This window comes from Euwallacea fornicatus, chromosome 21, assembly GCF_040115645.1.
Source record: "Euwallacea fornicatus isolate EFF26 chromosome 21, ASM4011564v1, whole genome shotgun sequence".
Taxonomy (NCBI): domain Eukaryota; kingdom Metazoa; phylum Arthropoda; class Insecta; order Coleoptera; family Curculionidae; genus Euwallacea; species Euwallacea fornicatus.
The window spans coordinates 2,074,700-2,093,053 of NC_089561.1; the positions used below are offsets into that span (position 1 = coordinate 2,074,700).

Below are 18,354 nucleotides of genomic sequence, written 5' to 3' on the forward strand. Positions count from 1 at the left end.
AAACGAAGTTGATGATTTCTAGATGCCGAAACGTTGTGTTTAAAATTGAATGATGTCATCTTATACAGGAGCAAAAGTACCCTTAAAGAAGGGAAATTCAGTTTTTAAACTTTCTTCAAATAACTTAAAAAAACCATTTGTGGAATTGTCAGTATTTATCGATTATCTTCGGAAATAATCGAAATTTTTAAATTTTAAAACGGGATGTAGAAAAACTCGAAAACGTACAACCCCAATTTAAGTGACCTCGTATTTTTTATGGTTTTCGAGATTCCAATGGTAAGCAGCGAATTTGAATTACCTTGTATATTCACATAACAGGTTTAGGAATCTTGGGAAGTATTTCAGCGCCGAGGTGAGTTGCTTTTGCACGTCAAGAATATGGGGAACAGTAGTGTGAGCTAATGGGTAACTTTAAAGAGCAGGGTAATCTCCAAGAGCAGTACAGAAATCAATACAAAAAAATAATTATTTCCAACAAAAACTCATTTTTATTAATTAAAGTTCATAAAAATCAATTAATAAAAATGAAAGACTAAATTATCTGCGATTTTAAATGAAAAAAAGTCTCCTTCGAGCCGGATTTGAACCAGCGACCTATGGATGTCCGCATTTGATATTCCACTACAGTCCACCGCTCTACCAACTGAGCTATCGAAGGTACACGAAAGTAAGCATCCGAGACAATGAAAAGAGAATGATGTATTACTTATGCAATAATTACTGGTTGCCTAACTTTACCTGTACATTAAAATTAATTAATGTACTCCGTTAGGTAATTTCGCAACATTAATTAACTATCCACTTTCAAAATTTAAACAAAAAAGAAATACTTTAGACGTTGATAAAATCAACCATTAACGAACTCACCAAGTGAAAATCCAAAAACGGTCTCTATGGTGCCACCGCAATGTTGGGTCCAGTTTCATTGAGGACACGCACCCTTCACCATTTTATTAAGCATTCCAAATTACTCACTTCAGCTAGGTTTGCGATTAATTTGGGCCCCTTCGCCTTTGATCGCTGGTTTTACAATCAGGCAGATATTATCTAAAATCGCCATAGAATAATTATAATAAAACATGTGCGTGAAAAATATATGCCAAAGCGAAACTAGAGATCAAAGAAATGCCTAAAAGGACTGATATATTGCGTGATAAACAGATATTTTGGAAATGGGGAAAAGTCCTTTGTGGGCTTGGAGCAGTGGTGTTTTTTGAAGTGTGCAACTATAGATTTGCCTTCGTATGTGAAAGCACAAAAGACCTTGTTATGTATTGACGGCTTTGATCTTCTGGTATAATAACTAGGAGAAAGTTTCGTACAGTCGGCCTCATTGCGAATTTAAAATACCCTGGGAAAAAAAAATTAAAACCTCTAATCTCCCACTGACCGATATAACGGAGCTTTTAAAAATTGTTTGCTGAATCGTAAATCCATCAACAGGGGCCATGTTTTATGTTTATTAAAAAGTATTGCCTGCACATAAACCAGGAGCGCGCACATTTGCGGACTGCTGCGCTGCAGCAGCAAAAATGTCAAAGAGGATTGCATGGGGTCGTGTAAGAATATTATTATTTGCTTGCTACGGGTAGTGGCACACTTTTCCCGCTCCTGCCCCTTTAAGTCCCCCCCGTTTCGTTTGGTTTTACCAAAGAGCGCCTCTCTCCGCCCCTGGTGGACACATTACAAAAAAGCATTAGCCAGAAACAAAAAGGGATATTTACGATTTCCCACCCTTCTTTTATATTTTCAAAAGCTTATAAATCAAAATACTGTGGACGATGGCTAGGATTAACTCCCTATTATTCAAAGTGCCGTTGCGTCGTGCCCCGTTGCCTCACTAAAGCTTTTGCAATATTAAATATGCGAGGAAAAAGAGTGATAAATGGTCTTTGTCATCGAAATTTAGTGCCCCAACACATGTCCTTGAACACTTTATTTCTTACGTTTTAATCCTAAGAATATTCATTATATTGTATTGTCTTCTACGTCCCCTTTGATCTCCTGCAAAGTGCAGCAGACGGTCATGATACGGTTCTGGTATTTGCACATGGAGTTGATCAGGAAGTGGAGCCTTTCTAGGGTCATCGGCGTCTGAAAGTCATTGGACATTTTACTGATGGACGGGCAGTCTTCTAGGAGGAGGCAAACGCCTAGTTTCCCATCTGGGGCCCTGCATTGCTCTGGAAGAAAAAAATTAACACTCACCACCAAACCCAGATTTTGTAAATGTTTAGGTAAACCTGATGGAAACGCAGATATCCCGCAGAAGAGGCTCATTGACAACGCAATAAAACAACACAAAAACTTTAACATAACTAAGAAGTAATAATCAACTAGGTACAAATCAGGCTGATGGTATGTCCACGACTTACTTGTTGCCACTGACCTTCGCGAATACTTATAGCGGGTTTTGTGCTAAAGATGAAGGCTGCTGCTGTTTATAAGTCAATGACATCAATTAACCTAAATTTACTCATCATCTGTGTGTGTATGCACAACACTCCAAAATTCTCTCTTTGAATGATCACATATTGGTTAGTTTGAAATAACCCAAACACTGAAATCGACGAGCCACCAAACTTTATGAAATTGTTGAATGTTTTAATCGATTGGAGGAGAATCGGCGAAAAATCTGACTAAATGTTGCTATACGACGGGACTATTGGTTTTAATCTCTGCTTAGTTTCCACAGAAACCAAGACCCTGATTAACATTTATGCTATATTTTAAGATTTCTATCAAAAATTAGCCCTCCATTAAAGTCTACAGCACACAAATAATATGACCGTTAAGGCTTCTGCAGACACGCAACTTAGTCGCACCACTCGATCGCAGAAAAACTATTCTCACGTCAATCTATTAATTTTCATGTAACTTACCTCATCCATGAAGCGATTACAGGGGATGTACTGAGTGGTACTCAGTAGTCCTCTAGGAGCACCTGCATGTTTTTGTCAATTATCGAATCTGAGAAAAACTAGCGAGTAAAAATAATGGCACAAACAGTCTAGCGACCAGCAAGCCTGACCACTTGAGCCTCAAAAAGAATAACGTTCTGAGGCCTGAGTAGAAGAGGAAGTGTGCGGTATTTAAGGAAGTGAGAACCGGACCTCAAGCAATCAAGAACCGTTCTGTTTCCAGTGAGTTAATAGTTTCAGACACAGTTGAAAGCCTCCCTCATAAGGGAGGCGGGGGAGGTTCTTGCAATGAGGAAGGATTCGGTCAAGGAGTAGTCAGGTCCGGACAAACCCATCACCATAGCCATAGTATGACGGAAGTGGACAAGTGGTTTAGGACAAGGGGGTGGCAAGGGGGCTGATGGGAAATTGTGGTGAGGAAACGTTTTTCTTTTAAAATTTACTCTTTAGAGAATTTTTCCTCCAATATAACTGTCGACAATTTGTGTTCTTTTTTGATGGATGAGCTGGTTATTAATTTTACGGCAAGAAAATGCTGGCTGCTCTCATGTCTGTCTTTCTCCCCTTTCTTTTATTGCCCTCATAGCTTTGATTTAATTGGCGATTTGTCTTGCCCTTTATGACGACACATCAGAGGTTGTAAAAGCTAATGGATTCTTATAAATCACTGAGGAATTCGGAAAGCATCAGCTCTGGACCGTGTGACTACTCATCAGTGGGGCGAGGGCCATTACCCTTGAGTCGCATGATAATCACCGAAATCATGTTAAGAACTCCTATGGCGGTCTAATACCACAATCTTTAAATTCAAAATTGTGGCCTCACATTTCACTTCTGTATGCGGAAAAACACACTTTTCCGCACGCATTTCGACGCGGAAAGGTACGAAAGTAAAAAGTATCTACTGCTGCTTTCTGGCGTCGATTACACGAAAGTGGCTGCATGTGACAGTAACGACAACAGCTGCATGCTGGAAAGTGTCACTTTCCGCATTGGTTAGGAAAATTACTGTTTTAACGATAAAAACTTTTCCCTTGGTCTCGATGAAACGCGCACTCAGAATCGTAAACGAGTGGTGAGGAAACTCTTTAATACTAATAAAATAGTGGAAACTCTATATGTTCTCTTGTCTGTTTCCCAACTAATTTTACCTACATGTTGCCTCTTCCTCTGCTTTTATTCTATTTGGGAATGACGCCTAACACTCAAGTAGGGGTTGTTAGAACGGTGGAATTTCACCTTGTTCTCGGTTAAAATTAACTGAGAATATCGTTCACCCTTTACTAAGGGCTCCGGAGTTTTTATGATGGAATATTTTGTAGAAAAGGAGGATCTGTGTAGCACACAGGGTGATAGAATTTCCGGCCGGAACATCAAGGTGCTTTAAAAAAATGTAAAACAATTATCAGGTCCGTATTGGAAAAAATTCAGCTCGGTCAGGTAAACACGATTAAACGTACAATTTTCAGTTAAAAAAACGAAGCAGGAGCAACCATGTCCACTCAGTACCGGCCTAAGGGAGGCCGGCGCCGTGGACGGAATTTTTAATCAAACCCCCCTACTTGCACGTTACTGCGTCTACTTTATACTGAAACATACTTAATAGTATAGAAAACTAAGGGGTTATCTAATTAAAAGTAGTGTTAAAAAGGTGATTACAAAAGTTCTAGGTACATTTCAGGGGATGTTCTATTATTCCGTGAAAGCAATTAAAAGTTTGTCTGTTCAAAAGAAAAACCCGTCTCGCTAACGAGGGCATTTGAGTGAGTAAACACTCACGCTTAACACCCCCTCAAACCGTCAGAAACATGCCGTTTATTAGTGAAGTTATCTGAGTTAGTCAGTTGCATTCGCCACATGTAATTCGTCCTAATTTCTTTGAGAAGCCAGGAACGGACTCAGATTTACTTGTTACATCGCTAAGCCTCCAATCTCGAACAAAACTTATTTGGTTCCAAATTATAAATTGGGTGTTAACTTTAACATCGACTTGTCTTCCACAAAGACCAAAAGTCTGGCGAACATTCCAGGACCTAGCTCTATTTCAACATTTCTGTGGAGATTTGGTTACAGTTAAATTTGACAGCACATTAATATCTCGGCCCTTAGAGCTCGCTCTGGGGCACCACTTGTCGCGCCGCCGAGTAGGGCTATTCGGTCGTCTGCATGATCGAATAGTAAGTTTTCATACACGGTGGCAGTAAAAGGTCTTAGGAGAAATTTAGAGGAAATTTGATCTTTTTAGTTTTGGTGGCGGTTTAGTGGCTAAATTCCAAGTAAATTGCGTTAAGTCCTCAAGTGGCGCTTCTCATTTTTAGTGAAACTCAAAGAGTGCTTTCGTGGAGGAATTTGAAGTGGCCAGTTTTGGTGACCAAATTCGAAGTAAATCGTGCCAAGGTTTTAAGTGGCGAATCTAATTAGCAGAGCAACTCGAAGAGTGTCTTCGCAGGAGGCTTGAACTCCTTAGTTTTGGTGGCGGTTTGGTGGCCAAATTCCATCTAAATCATTTCACAATCTAAACTTATTGCTCTTAAATGGAATCAGCCATGTCCACAGAACTAGCTCAATTCATCATACATACTCCTCCCCTCTCCGACACATTACTACCTAATATTAAACACTTCAATCGCTTCTCTTCCCGAATTTCCGCACGTTTGCTCCCCAACTTTCCACACCAAATGCGGAATGAAAAAGATCAGGAGAATGTTAAGTATGCAGATTGTACCCTCAATTAGGAGGGATGTCGTCGGTGGACCGTCCATGTGGCAATGGATCCTGCCTACGAAGGCGGTCAAGCATAAACGGGTCTTTCATACGCGGTTACAATCGCCGTGTTTGACGCCCCTCTTCCTCTTGAAGAATCCTCAGAAATCCATTAAATAAATGTCTCCCATTTTCTAGACGTCTGACAACTAATACGTGCTCTTTGCGCTATCACGAACGTCTTTATAAAATATGCGGTCGTATTTAAAATGTTGCAAGAGAGGCAACGTTTATAATTTAAGTCTGTCTGCGATTTTATTCCCACTATTCCAGGCTGGAAAAAGCGAGAAAATGAAATATGACTAGGCGAAAGGCTTCAGCGAGCTCAATTAGGGACCTGTGTAATCCTAATCCAGCAATAATGTCGCGGAGCGACGCTTAGAATTGCTGACTTTTTTTGCGGCTATAATGTAATTGCTGTGTTAGCTCCCCGAAGGGGTAGAAAACTTTTGATATTTACCGCGAAAAGAACTAAAGCCGGAAATGACATGTTGCGCCCTTACCCATTGTATTCCATCCTCGTGTGTTCAATCAGCGGCACGAATCAAGAACAATGCGGATATAACGATGATTGTCGGTCCTCGAGAACTCTGGAGAGTAATGGAACGTTTTCTTGGAAGCGTTAATGACCGGTTTCCAGGTCCCCCATCCAATATGTCAAAGTTGCACAATCATAACAGGTGATTCGGAACTAATGCCATTGTGGCCAGGGGTCTTGTTTTTACCTCTGGAACAAAGGAAGAAGTCATCACACACACGCACACAACTGGGCCTTAAATTATCCCTTTAACTAGGTGAACCTCGAATAAATCAATCTTAAAACTCCGATGAACCTCAAACTTCACAATGATTAAGGAGGCAGGAGATTTTCATTCGTTTTTTAATCACCTCTTAATAAAGACTGATGAAGTTCCTTCAAACAGTCCCCATATACTTTCAGAAACTCATCGAAACTTCTATTTCTTCTTGTTAAGTGGAGAATGGCCGATAATTAAGATTTCTGGATTTACGAAGCCGGATAGCCAGGGCCGGTCTTTGGTTTTTTCGCTGTAATATCGAAAAAGAGTTTACAGCACGAATTTATTAATTAAGACGTAGCATCAAAGTTTTGTTGTCTTTTTTACGCCAGGGAGATGGATCCAGGATCGAAATAAACAGCCAAAATAAACATAGACTCTTCAGATAATTCAGGTTCGGGGAACAGGGCCGGATTTTCATGTTTCCACCGTTTTATTAATTGAAATAAAGTCATGGCATCAAGTTTTTGTTGTTTTTTTTAGCTCAGAGAGAGAGAGCGTAAAGCGATCAGAAAGACGAATCCAGGATCGATATACTCAGCGTTCGTAATAAATATCGACCTTTCAGATAATTCAAATTTAGAGCACAAGGCCGGATTTTGATGTTACAAAATCAGGAGAGTTCCATTTTTCCTGCACCTTACGGTCACGTTTATCAGAAGCTTTTGTGTGCCACTGAGCTAAATTAGACTAACCTTGGAACAAAAATACTCGCCTCGATGAGCTCCATAAGCCTGCACAGACACTGCTTACGGAAAACAAAAATACGTATCTAGCAAACACGAGAGAGTTACCTGATTTGACCTCTTGGACGTGAATGGAAAACGAAGAGCCTAGAAAAAGGCATTTCGTTAGCCACTGGCCAGGGTTGAATTTTCGGGCTGTTTTTCCGCAATTTACGGCACTCTGTGCCAAAACTGAAAAGATGTTCCCCACGAACGAACTACGATGTCTTCGTTTGTGCCTGAAAGAGAGCACCATTGTCGAGGTGAAAGTTTTGCACGGAATACTGGGTTGAAAAATTTTTTCGAGTTTCCAAGGTATGAGGTCACATATCCGGATTTTAAAATCGACTAGAAAATAAATACTTTTTTCTTCAAATGGGACATCTAGGGTCGATACAAGCACATAGCGCCAGGGCCGGCTTTAACAAGTCTGCTGCGCCGAACGAAATTTTTATTCACCCCTCTATACCCGGGAAAAATCCGGTTCGGATTTCGAGTTCGGGTTCCGAAGTCGAGATTCCCTTCAAGTTTCGAGTTTGGGGTACGGTTGGGGTTCGCCCTTGTTGGTGCGAACTCCCCGCTATAAGGGTACTATTGCAGAGCATTTACAACATACATAAACCCTTCAGAATGCTTTTGGCAGTCTCAATACACTCTTAGCAGAACTCAAAAAATTCCACGGTTACCATCAAAGAGCAAATCTCATAGCCGTAAGTTCGACAAGATTCATTTAATCGAGTATTAAGGTCTGTCACTCACACAACGTGCTTTACATCCATCAGTTTTAAGGGTGCCGATTGCATGTCTGACTCCAATATCGTCATGCAAAATTGCCTATTTGGTGACACGTTTCGTTCCTGTTTCAATTTGCCCGATAATGATACTTTTCAGTTTTTCGTGTCATTCAGGGGGGTTTGCCTGACAAAAACAGCGAATGTGATCACAGGACTCATTATTATTCTCTTTAATGCTTATCGAGAAGAAGCGAGAACTTCTGTACAAATGCACTGACCGTCGCTATCATTTACTTCAGATGTATCTGGACCTTGATTTGACTGCATGTTATAAATTGCAAAAAACCTACTTGATATCTCAGAAACCTAAAAAGATTCTGCGCGTGTGCGCATTCCAATCTGGACCTTTCTATTTGTTTAGCTTGTGAAGGCTCCGGTAGCGGCGCGTGGGATGCCGACTTTATAAAATGATGAATCCCCTTGTCTAAAGACCCTGTGACAATCATTCTTGTGTGTTCGTAATTACTTTCTCTTGAGGTCTCAGCATTTAATTGATTATGGCGCTTGTTAAATAGTTCGAGGTGGCAAATTGGCCTCTTCAGAAAAGTCCACATAAAAAGTAAAATCCTGCGAACTACAACGTGTACGTTAATTAAGAGAGGGGGGGGGGAGGAGGACCGAAAACGTGTCAAGAGTTGCGGGAAAGGCAATCCCGGTTTAATTAATGAGGGCGACGTCTGGGGTTGAATACTTCTTTACTGCCCTTAATCGGATCGGCCTCTTCAACCACTTTCTCCTTTGCTTTCGCCAACAACAATTTTTCAACAAGTACCCTCTAATTGCCGTATAGAGAAAAGCTCTACGGCAACATCCGGTGTCGTTAAGACGAATTTATGCCCTCGCTTTCAGCAGACTTAACGCAGATATTTTATTCCCTTTTTTTTAGAGAGCGAGATAAAATTTAGCATTTTTTATATGGGCGTCATTAAAGTGCGCTTTTGTACAACTCAGTTTTATTGAGCCAATAAGGCACTGCCGGCATTAAAAGCGATATAGCTCCTTTCTTTTATGCTTGCAAATCTGATTTTTAGCACCAGGGAGGGTAGCTACAAATAAAAGAATATATAAAAGGATTTCTTCTAATTCGGAACGGTTATTTCACTTCGAAAAGGTTATTCCACTTCGAAACGGTTACTTTATCGCTTCGCCAGTGTTCCGAAAATCAAACATTTAATTCCCCCCCTTACCGGGTGTTTCAAAAAGGTGGCACCAAACTCGAGGCGGCTATAGAGGGCATTGCGGTAGACAATATCTGCGCACAAACTGCTACATGGAAATGGGCCGCTTTGGCTCTGGAGCCATTTTTGTCCGAAAATGTAACACTAGAAGACATCGACATTTAAGTAACTTTTATAAAGGACAAAGCAAAAATATTAAATTTATAACAAGGGTTCTGAATGGTGCTCATAACCGCATTGTAAATTATTATGTATCATCATGTATAAATCCGTCGGCCAAATCATGAAATTTTGCACACTTTTTAACAAGTACGTATCTTGCTACACGAATACAGACTGCTATTATCACGCTAACAGTTCCTGTTGCGTGGCTATGGGGGTTCCATAGGCGAGGAATTTTGTGCAATCCCACAGGAAAAGATCCAGTTGGATTAAATCGGGACTTACCGCTGGCCAGCTCATACATCCTCTTCTTCCGATAGATCGCTCAGGAAATTCTAGGTTCGGGCGGGGATACGCGTGACGGGCGGAATGTGCAGGTGTACCGTCATGTTGGAACAACATTCTATTTTATAACTCCACAGGAACCTTTTCATTTTCCATTAGCTCGGGAAATGCGTCTTGAAAAAAATGATTATACATTTATTATTTTTTATTTGTCTTTAATAAAATTTCCTTAAATATCGATGCCTTTTAGTTGCAAAGAAAAAACTTTACATCGTTTCACAATTTTTTTTTCATTTTCGACCAGTGGTTTATATGCAAAAAATTTCTACCGAAACGTCCTCTATCACCTCCTCAAGTTTGGCACCACCTTTTTGAAACGCCCGTTAAATTGAATACCAGAAATATACACGAAACAGCTATTTTAGAATTTTAGAATATTTTAAATAAACATGGGATGGGGCTGCACAGGGTGGCGCCTTTGCGGTGGATTTCTATGGAGATAAGCAAAACTAACTTTAGCCGGTATAATTATGAATGATTTTACCGTGCTGCTGTACGGTAATACAACTCTAAATTATTTCTAAAAATCTCTCGTAAAATCTCTTTGAAGCACTGGATGCATGAATCCAGGGCTGTTTCTAGGGTTCTTCTATGGCTTTCTTCGTGGTGTTGCAGTCGCTAGATATTAGCTTCTTCTCTCACAGCCGATAGCAAAACGGCCTTGTCGGTCCATATCCATCATGGCAGCAAAATTGGTTCACGAAATGTACGTTGCTCCACTTAAAGTCTTAAGGCAAAAAAGAGCTTGGCAAGAGTCTGTCTTAGAACCCAGTTCAGTAATCAGGGTTGTCATGTAATTTTTGACACAGTTAATATATGAGGTATGTTCCAGGATCATTAAAAAATTATTGCAGGACCGAACTTGCACTGGGACTTCGCGATTGCCGGTACAATAAATAACTTACTGAACGCAATTAAAGAAAATTTCGAATTTCGGGGAGGGCAAATTGTCCTATTCAAAATTTTGAGTTAAAAAAAAATGGTGGGTTGAAAATACAGGATGATCATTAAAAAACACCTCAATTAAGCCTTGTAAGGTCAGAGGCGTATTTACTGTTAATTCATCTATTACCTCCAGGTAGTCGGGTATTAATCGTTATGAAGCTATAAAAAGCAGCAAAATTTCATGCGAATGACATGTCAAAAAGGCTCCTATTGTCGTCAGGGCCGGCCTTAGAAAGCTTTGGACGAAACTTCTAATCACAGTTCTCTACCCCTAAGAAACACCATCGATTAGCAGAATACGTTACCCTTCCTTGTTTGCAGCCCTGGGTCGTCACCTCTCTTCTCCTACAGGGGCGGTACTGATTGTCAGAAAAATTTGACAATGATTAGTTGACAAACATTTGGTTCTATGTGAGTCATCTTGGTGTCTAGACGAGCTTCATTGAACACATCCAAAAAACACCATCATCCCCAAACCTTTAAATTCTTAGTATAATGAGTCTCGAAGAGCACTATTCTTCACACGATCGACTTCACTCTTCAGAGGAGCACGGACTCGACTCCAGATCTTCATCTGACACAAGCGCCTTGCATTTCCCCGAGGGAAACCTTAGCTCATCTCACTTATTACCTTTACCAGGGTACAATCTCTCGATAGGATTCGAGTTATATTGCAAAAAGACCGGATATGTGATGCTGGTGGTCTTGAGTATGCTAATTGGTATAGCTTACGTATATTCGCATCCAGAAACTGGAGTAAGACTCACATGGAAAAGGTCGATGAAGAAGATGGTGAGTCAAGGCATTGCAACTATCCTAAGCGAATCAGGTTGGATACCTAGTACTAGTATGACCTAGATTCAAACCTAACATACTGCTAGTATTATCGGCTTAAAATTACAGTTTAATAATGTTGGGTGTGGTGTTTCAGAAACGTCTGTCTAAAACTATTCTTCCTTCGTTGAGGATTTCAAACCGTGGCGGCCTGTATCCGTATATTGAATGTAAAATCAATATGACCCACCTAATTATCAAGCTATTCTTTGAATAAACGGCACCTTCCATGGCGCTTCGGGGTCTTATTTTAAGCTTAAGAACCGACTTAGGGCCAAATTCCGTGCCAATCAGGACTTTTTATAACTTACAGTTACGTGATGAAAACGTGCCGTTTTCTTTGCTGCAGAATCAGCAAATCTGGCAAGTATTTCCCACAAATCTTGCCTCTGCAGTAATATCGCGCTGCAGGATTGAACTTATTGCTATGAATTGCGATATCTTTGTTGGGTGTTGCGAGGGAGAGGAGATGATAAAGGGCATATATTCCGGGCCAATGTGTTCATGAACCCTTCAATCGAAGTTATATTTTGCTGTGTTCCCAATTATTCCTCGAAAGGATTTGAATTGGTCCCAGCTTAAGCACTAAACAATGCCCTCTTAAAAATGAATATTCTGTCTAGGATTTCAGATATTTCCATTATAATGCCGTTTTCGGAACACTAGAAACGAACGCTCCATTTTAGCGTTTTAATTAAAACTCGCATACAGAAACAATCTGAGTTTGCCGACCCGCAATATCAGGCAAAAAGCGTTTTGAATGCAGACACCGAATATTCATTTTCTGATTTAAATTTCCCTTTACATTGTATTCTTCAGGGCCACAAAATCTTTACATTTAACGTAAACAGAAGCAAAAGCATTACTGTGCGCACCATTTAGTCCAGAAGTCTTTCCAGCACAACTGCCGTCACCATATTATCAAGATTTTGTTGACGAGTGCTTTTCTAAGTTTCGGATAATTTGGAAAACAGAGACGGGGGGCACAAATAAATCCTGCACCCTTCGCAACTTGAGAAAATGTAGGCAAACAAGGAGCGAAGGCAGCAGCAGCAGGCGGTCATCGGTTAAGTAATTGGGATTGGAAGAACCGCATCCAGGCTCCGTAATTATTAGATGATTATTTGCGAGAGAAGGCCCTGGAGAACTTGGGCAAACATCTGGAGACCGGTAAAAACTCCCGCCTTCTGTTTAAATACTACTTTGGACTCCATTTAATAAAGCAGCTGCCTGATATATTTAGGGCTCCGCCTTAGTTCCGGAACAAAAAATTGTTTGCCGAACAAACAGAGAAGTGAACCTTAATGTATCCTGAATCTAATCCAATAGATTTTCTATTAAACTTTAAGTCAAGATAATGTAATGTTGTATAGCCAAGTGGTGCTCTAGGGGAAGTCACATTTTCTGGTTAAAAGGGAATTAGGTAATTGACCACTGCTACTGATGCAATTTATCTGAAGGATTTTGGCTTGAGCAATTTCTTCCCGGAAAAACCAAATTAATAAAACATTAATGGCTTTTGAGCTTTAAAAGCTGGAGCAAATAAGTACGACTTCATCCAGATTTAGATCCGAATACAAAACCTGATACCCATTCCCCAGAAAAAATCACTTTTCTCCCCTAGGTTGGGGTATTTGTCTCGTATTACTCTTGGAAAGAACTTGTCCCAAATGCGTCTTTTTAAAAGAAGCTTTTAATTTTAATCTCTCGAATGCAAAACAGAATCGCGAGTTAGTCATTTATAACCTTTAATGGAACTGCCTGCAAAAACGGCTACACTTTAGAAGTATATTAACTGTGTGTTCCTTCTTTATTGCTGATGTTTTATTTGCCCTTCGTAAATAAATCCTGTCTCCATTTTCTCTTTTTTTTTTCGCTTTGTGGAAAATAATTATCCGTTTGCCGGCGGCCGGGAATATTGGAAAGTTTTCAAGGAGGAAAAAGTTGTCTCGTTAGAGCAAAGAAAGTTGCAGATAATTTTAAGAGTGACTAATTTAGATACTCGTTTAGTCTTGAAATTAAGACTCGCCAACGAGTGAAATTAAGTGAGGCGAAAGCCTAGACTCTCATAGAGTCATAATAACAACAAGTGCAAAACAAAGGGTTTCACCCTTAAACCTCGCCTAAATAGCCTTACAAAGGTTCCCGCTGTTTTCGCACGAGTTCAAACCCACGTGTCGAATTTACGGCCTCAGCCCTTCATTCACTCTAACTCGTTTCAGGTTTATTTAGTTACATTTTTGAAGGTGACCATTTCTTGACAAACAGGTGACGAAACCACCCTTTCTGCACGTCTAGCAACAAGTGCAAATGGATACCTAACCCAAGACAAACAAGCACTCACATTAATGTTTAGTGTTACTGTTATGGCTGTGCCATATCAGAGACCCTTTAGAACTACGTCTCGAAACTATCACCAGGAAAACACGTTCGGCCACTGAAATTGGATTAATCCCGCGAAACTCTGTTTACCATGAGATATGAGTTATTGTATACGGAGTTTCAGTTGGGAATTTTAACTGCCTCATAAAGCTTAATGTGTATGGGGACGATGTAGATATTTGGGTGCGATAAAAACTCATTAGATTGTTGCTGTGGACATTTATGAGCCGCAAAAAGCATCGACATCCAGGACATTCCCAGGAGAGTTTAGCAATAACGGAGTAAAATAACCTTGAACTGATAATATAAAGTTAAAATGGGATTCATAATTTTCAATCTGATGGCGATAATCCGGGGTGTAATGCAATTACTTTCCAATTTTAAGTTTTAACAGAGACGAAGTCAAGCGTTTTATATTCATGGGTAAAATAATTTCCCTTTTACCCTCCATGAATAAAGATCAGCATGGGCAAGATGAGAGATATAACGGAATTCTTGACAGAAAGGCGAAATACCGTTTTATTCTCTCTACGCCATTTCTAATTTTATGAATGAAATGCAGTGTTAACACCAACGTCTTCACAATCTTTTTCCTCGTATAACCACTTCTCACCCCAATATGTAAGGCACTTCCTAAATCCTAACGCGACTCAATTATTCGCCATGCTTTTATGTTGTTTAAACTTTATGACAAATTGCTAAAGAACCATAAAAACACTCCATAAACTGTGCCTAATGCCCGGGAAAAATAACAACACATAAACTCAAAGGGCAAACTAAATTGGCTGTTTAGCATCGGCGAGTGGAAGTCCGCAAAATGTCACATGCAGGGTCAAAGGGTCCGAAATTGCTATTTCGGTCAGCAAGAAATTTTCCCATCCACTTCAAAGAGCCGAATGTAAATCTCAATTACTTGGTAATAATGATTGGGCAATTGTTTGTTTCGCCGGATATGAAGGAAGACGGGGCCCTTTTCCTTCGGGACATGCGGTTACCTTGGCTACTATTAAATTCACTTCTTTAACAAGAGTTTACCTCCAGTGGTTTGATAGTATACAAGCAACGAATTTCTTGAGCCTGTTGAATGTGAATAAACCATCAATGGTGCAAAGGGTCGATGTTGCCCTTTCTTTAAACCTAAGCTGACCCGAGGCCTTAAGCAAGTTTCGAGGTGTTTGAACATACGTCAACAAGGGCTAATCATAATGAAAATGGCCTCTCCCAATAAATAGTGCCCTTTATGAGCGACCCTTTAGCTTAAAATTAGCTCATTCAAGCGACCCAGGAGAAAGTGTAATTTGCCCAGTAATCCCCCAAAAAAAGCAAATTCTCGGCACAATGGTGAACGCCATGTGTCCGATAGAGCTTTATTACTTTCGATTTGGAGATTTCAGGCAAGCTTACCCCTTTAAGGTCTTAACTAACCGAAGCTTTCCTTCAAGAGATACCGTCCATCAACCACAGATCTTTCTTGTCGATTGTCTTGTCCCGCAAGTCAACACGACCTTAAATCAGTCAAGATGTCAAGGTGGGTAAACTGCGGCTCTCAGGGCTTTCGAGGGATGCGAATTGAATTATTTTGCTTGAGAAAAACCGTAGTTTTATTTTTAGGACATTAAGAGAACATCATAAAGGGGCACATAAATAAAAAAAAAGCCATATCCGAAAACTCTCCATTCCCCGTAGGGCATTGTGTGTTGAAATACGTTCTTTCATTCGAATGCCTTTTATACATTTTCGAGTCATATTCTTCCGATTTGTTTTTTATTACATGATACTCTTTTCGCGGCACAAAGAGGCATTGTTGGGAATCCATAGCTCTTAAGGGGAAAAGTCATTCTGGGATTTTAATTATTAGGCAGTCGAGAACAGAGAGAGTTCCTTTCTTAGTAGCATGGAAACGGCGCCATTTTGGATATCTAATTTTCAGAGAACAATACACGTGCCCCGAGGATAAAAATCCTTGTTAATGTTTAATCGGGGGTTATAAACATCTGCCAGAATTTATCAATTCACTTGCAGGATTTTCGTCGACTCAGACATGTCTCTATATATCAGTTTGTTTGAGCCCGATTGTCCGTAACCGGATCTAGACAAATATTTGAGCTGTACTTCACAGTTTCAATTAATTTCAAAGAAAGGAAGTTAATTAATTTACTATTATTGCGCCAAACCAATCGCGTTTTAGGTGCGTTTACTCAGTGCTCTTAGGGAAGGCACAATTCTCCCTTAAAAGAATCTCTGGAGGTTTTGCAGTAGTTTAGTAAAATAAATTATTTTGCCAAAAACATCTCATCATCGTCAATATAAACATGTTAGCCACGTCATTTCCTGGCAACTCTGCGGGTGGTGCAAATACGGAATACAAATACACACATTGTTCACTTCATTTTAACACCCCTTTGAAACCGGGGTTCCCTTGTCACGTGCATGTTTCCGAATATTAATTAAATTGCCAATTGCGAACAATAGAATGGCACATCATTACACGACCGGGAAAAACGCCAACTATGTCCAGGCTTATCAAAAACGTAAAACGCGATTTTACAGGGGGTTTCGAGTGTTTGAGGGCAAAAAGTCCTTTTCCTACAGATTCGGAATAAAACCGGATTATGGGATTGCGTCATAAGCTTCTTTTATTTGATTCTAATTTAAAGTAACTGGATTACTGCTGCTGCTCCCGTTCTGACGTGGGACTCATTTCCACTACAATCCTTTTAATAGGATAAGAATTTCCGGCTCTAGATGGAGAAGTTAAGGGAACACTGGGATTTGTTAGTGGTCCAAAATAGAGAGAGACAACATAAATAATTGAGAAAAGCACTGGAATTTCTCGACATTCTAGACAGAATGGCGAAGGAAACGTTAATGTGAAATTTCTCATTATTATGAGCACTACATTTTGATGTTCATATAGGCCCATTGCTCTCAGCAGGGACGGTACAAACACCTAAGACGAATGGAGATGAAAATGTTACTGAATAAGCAATTTTGTTTGGGAAAAGGCGGAAAAATCAAATCATTTTTATAGGGGCACACGTTGTTATTAGTTTAGGAAATGATTTCGCTCTCGCAGAGCGCTTGTGAAGTAAATAAGGCGAAACAGATGCCGAAATAAGATGCAGCCGATCCGGCGTTATTTGATTTCGGAGTGAAGTTTGTATTAGAGCGATTTGCTTTCATTGTAAATGAAATCTATACTGGATAAATATATGATTGAAAGACGCCGAAGGAGTGAGTTCAACAGCCCCCCGTGTCTGTGCATCCCTAATAAGCAGCCGCATTCAACAAATTTAATACATATTTATTAAACTATCAAGAAAAACCTTCAGAGCGTGTATTCCACGTAAATCCCACAGAAGCCGTCTCGCATATTTTCCATTTGAGTAAATGCCAAAGCTGCTGGAAGTAGATGGGGATTTAATTACGAATATTACGATATATACTACGTTATAATTACGGGAATCTATATAGATTTAGTCGGCCGTATTAGGATATTAAACCCCGTCTTCATCCCTTAATGTATTATTATGATCAGCAGCAAACTTTTCCTACAGACATGTGTTCCAGAATTCGGTATCTTCCTACAGTTAACATCTGGGGCAATTGACTGCAACACTTAAAAACCTTCCCCGAAGTTAAAACTGGCTGCCTAAGGTTCGGTTTTTCTAACCAACTCCTGATAACTTTGCCAATAAAATAATCCGACCTGACCTCATCGTGGAGGTTTTACCGCTCTTGTAGAAGCCCGACGTGTCCGATGATACCTTTAAAGCGTCCACTTGTGCCTAAATTTTTTCCGGTGAAATTCTAGTACTATCGGGGCATTTTCCCTCTGAAATAGACCCATATCAGCTGAGGTGGTAACAGCCTCTAAAGTTCTTCAATTTCTCTTTACTGCGGTGTCAGACTGGAAAATAAATCTCTTCATAATGGAACACAGTCTTTATTGCGCCAAGGCGTATATTATCCCCATTTGAAGTTTATTGCTGTACTTTCCTAATATCAGACGATCCAGGTCTTGACCCGGGACAAAATTTACGAGCTTCCTAATTGCCGGAAAACAAAAATTCGAAAATGTCGTAAACGGCGAAAATTAATAAAGCAAGGAGAAAATCCCGTTTCCTTAATTTGAATGGATGATGGAAGAAAGGGCGTGGTACGGCGAAGCTCGCAAAGGAATTTAGCTTTGTAAATATTAAAATGTGAGCACTGGCAATGTGAGCTTTGATCTCTCAGGATTTCTATACGTCGAAATGTAATCTAATTCTGATATATTAATTTTTTCCCTTCTTCGTGGAACCTCCCCTTTGTATAATATGATCAAAAACGCCATGAATGCGCATCGGCCAATTTAAAATTGAGATGTGCCATCGGTATCTAATAAACAATCACCGAAAAGGGGATAATATATTCCGGAAAAGCTCTTCATTAATAATACAGTTTAATCCCGTCTCTGGAAAAAATCGCCAGGTGGTGAGGTGGAGTGGATAACAAAAGCTCTT

At 40.0% G+C, this 18,354-nt stretch overlaps 1 protein-coding gene and 1 non-coding gene across 2 annotated transcripts; one reads left to right on the forward strand and one right to left on the reverse strand.

Moving 5' to 3' along the window:
* Positions 1–569: 569 nt before the first annotated feature.
* On the reverse strand, positions 570–661 carry TRNAY-GUA (transfer RNA tyrosine (anticodon GUA)). Its single transcript is given in 2 exon segments — positions 570–605; positions 625–661. It is a non-coding gene; the product is annotated as a tRNA-Tyr (tRNA).
* Positions 662–11,035: 10,374 nt separating this feature from the next.
* On the forward strand, positions 11,036–13,317 carry LOC136345801 (uncharacterized). The gene is made up of 2 exons (XM_066294407.1): positions 11,036–11,425; positions 11,565–13,317. The coding sequence occupies exons 1-2, from the start codon at positions 11,129–11,131 to the stop codon at positions 11,682–11,684; spliced, it is 417 nt and encodes a 138-aa protein (XP_066150504.1). The 5' UTR covers positions 11,036–11,128; the 3' UTR covers positions 11,685–13,317.
* Positions 13,318–18,354: the final 5,037 nt, after the last annotated feature.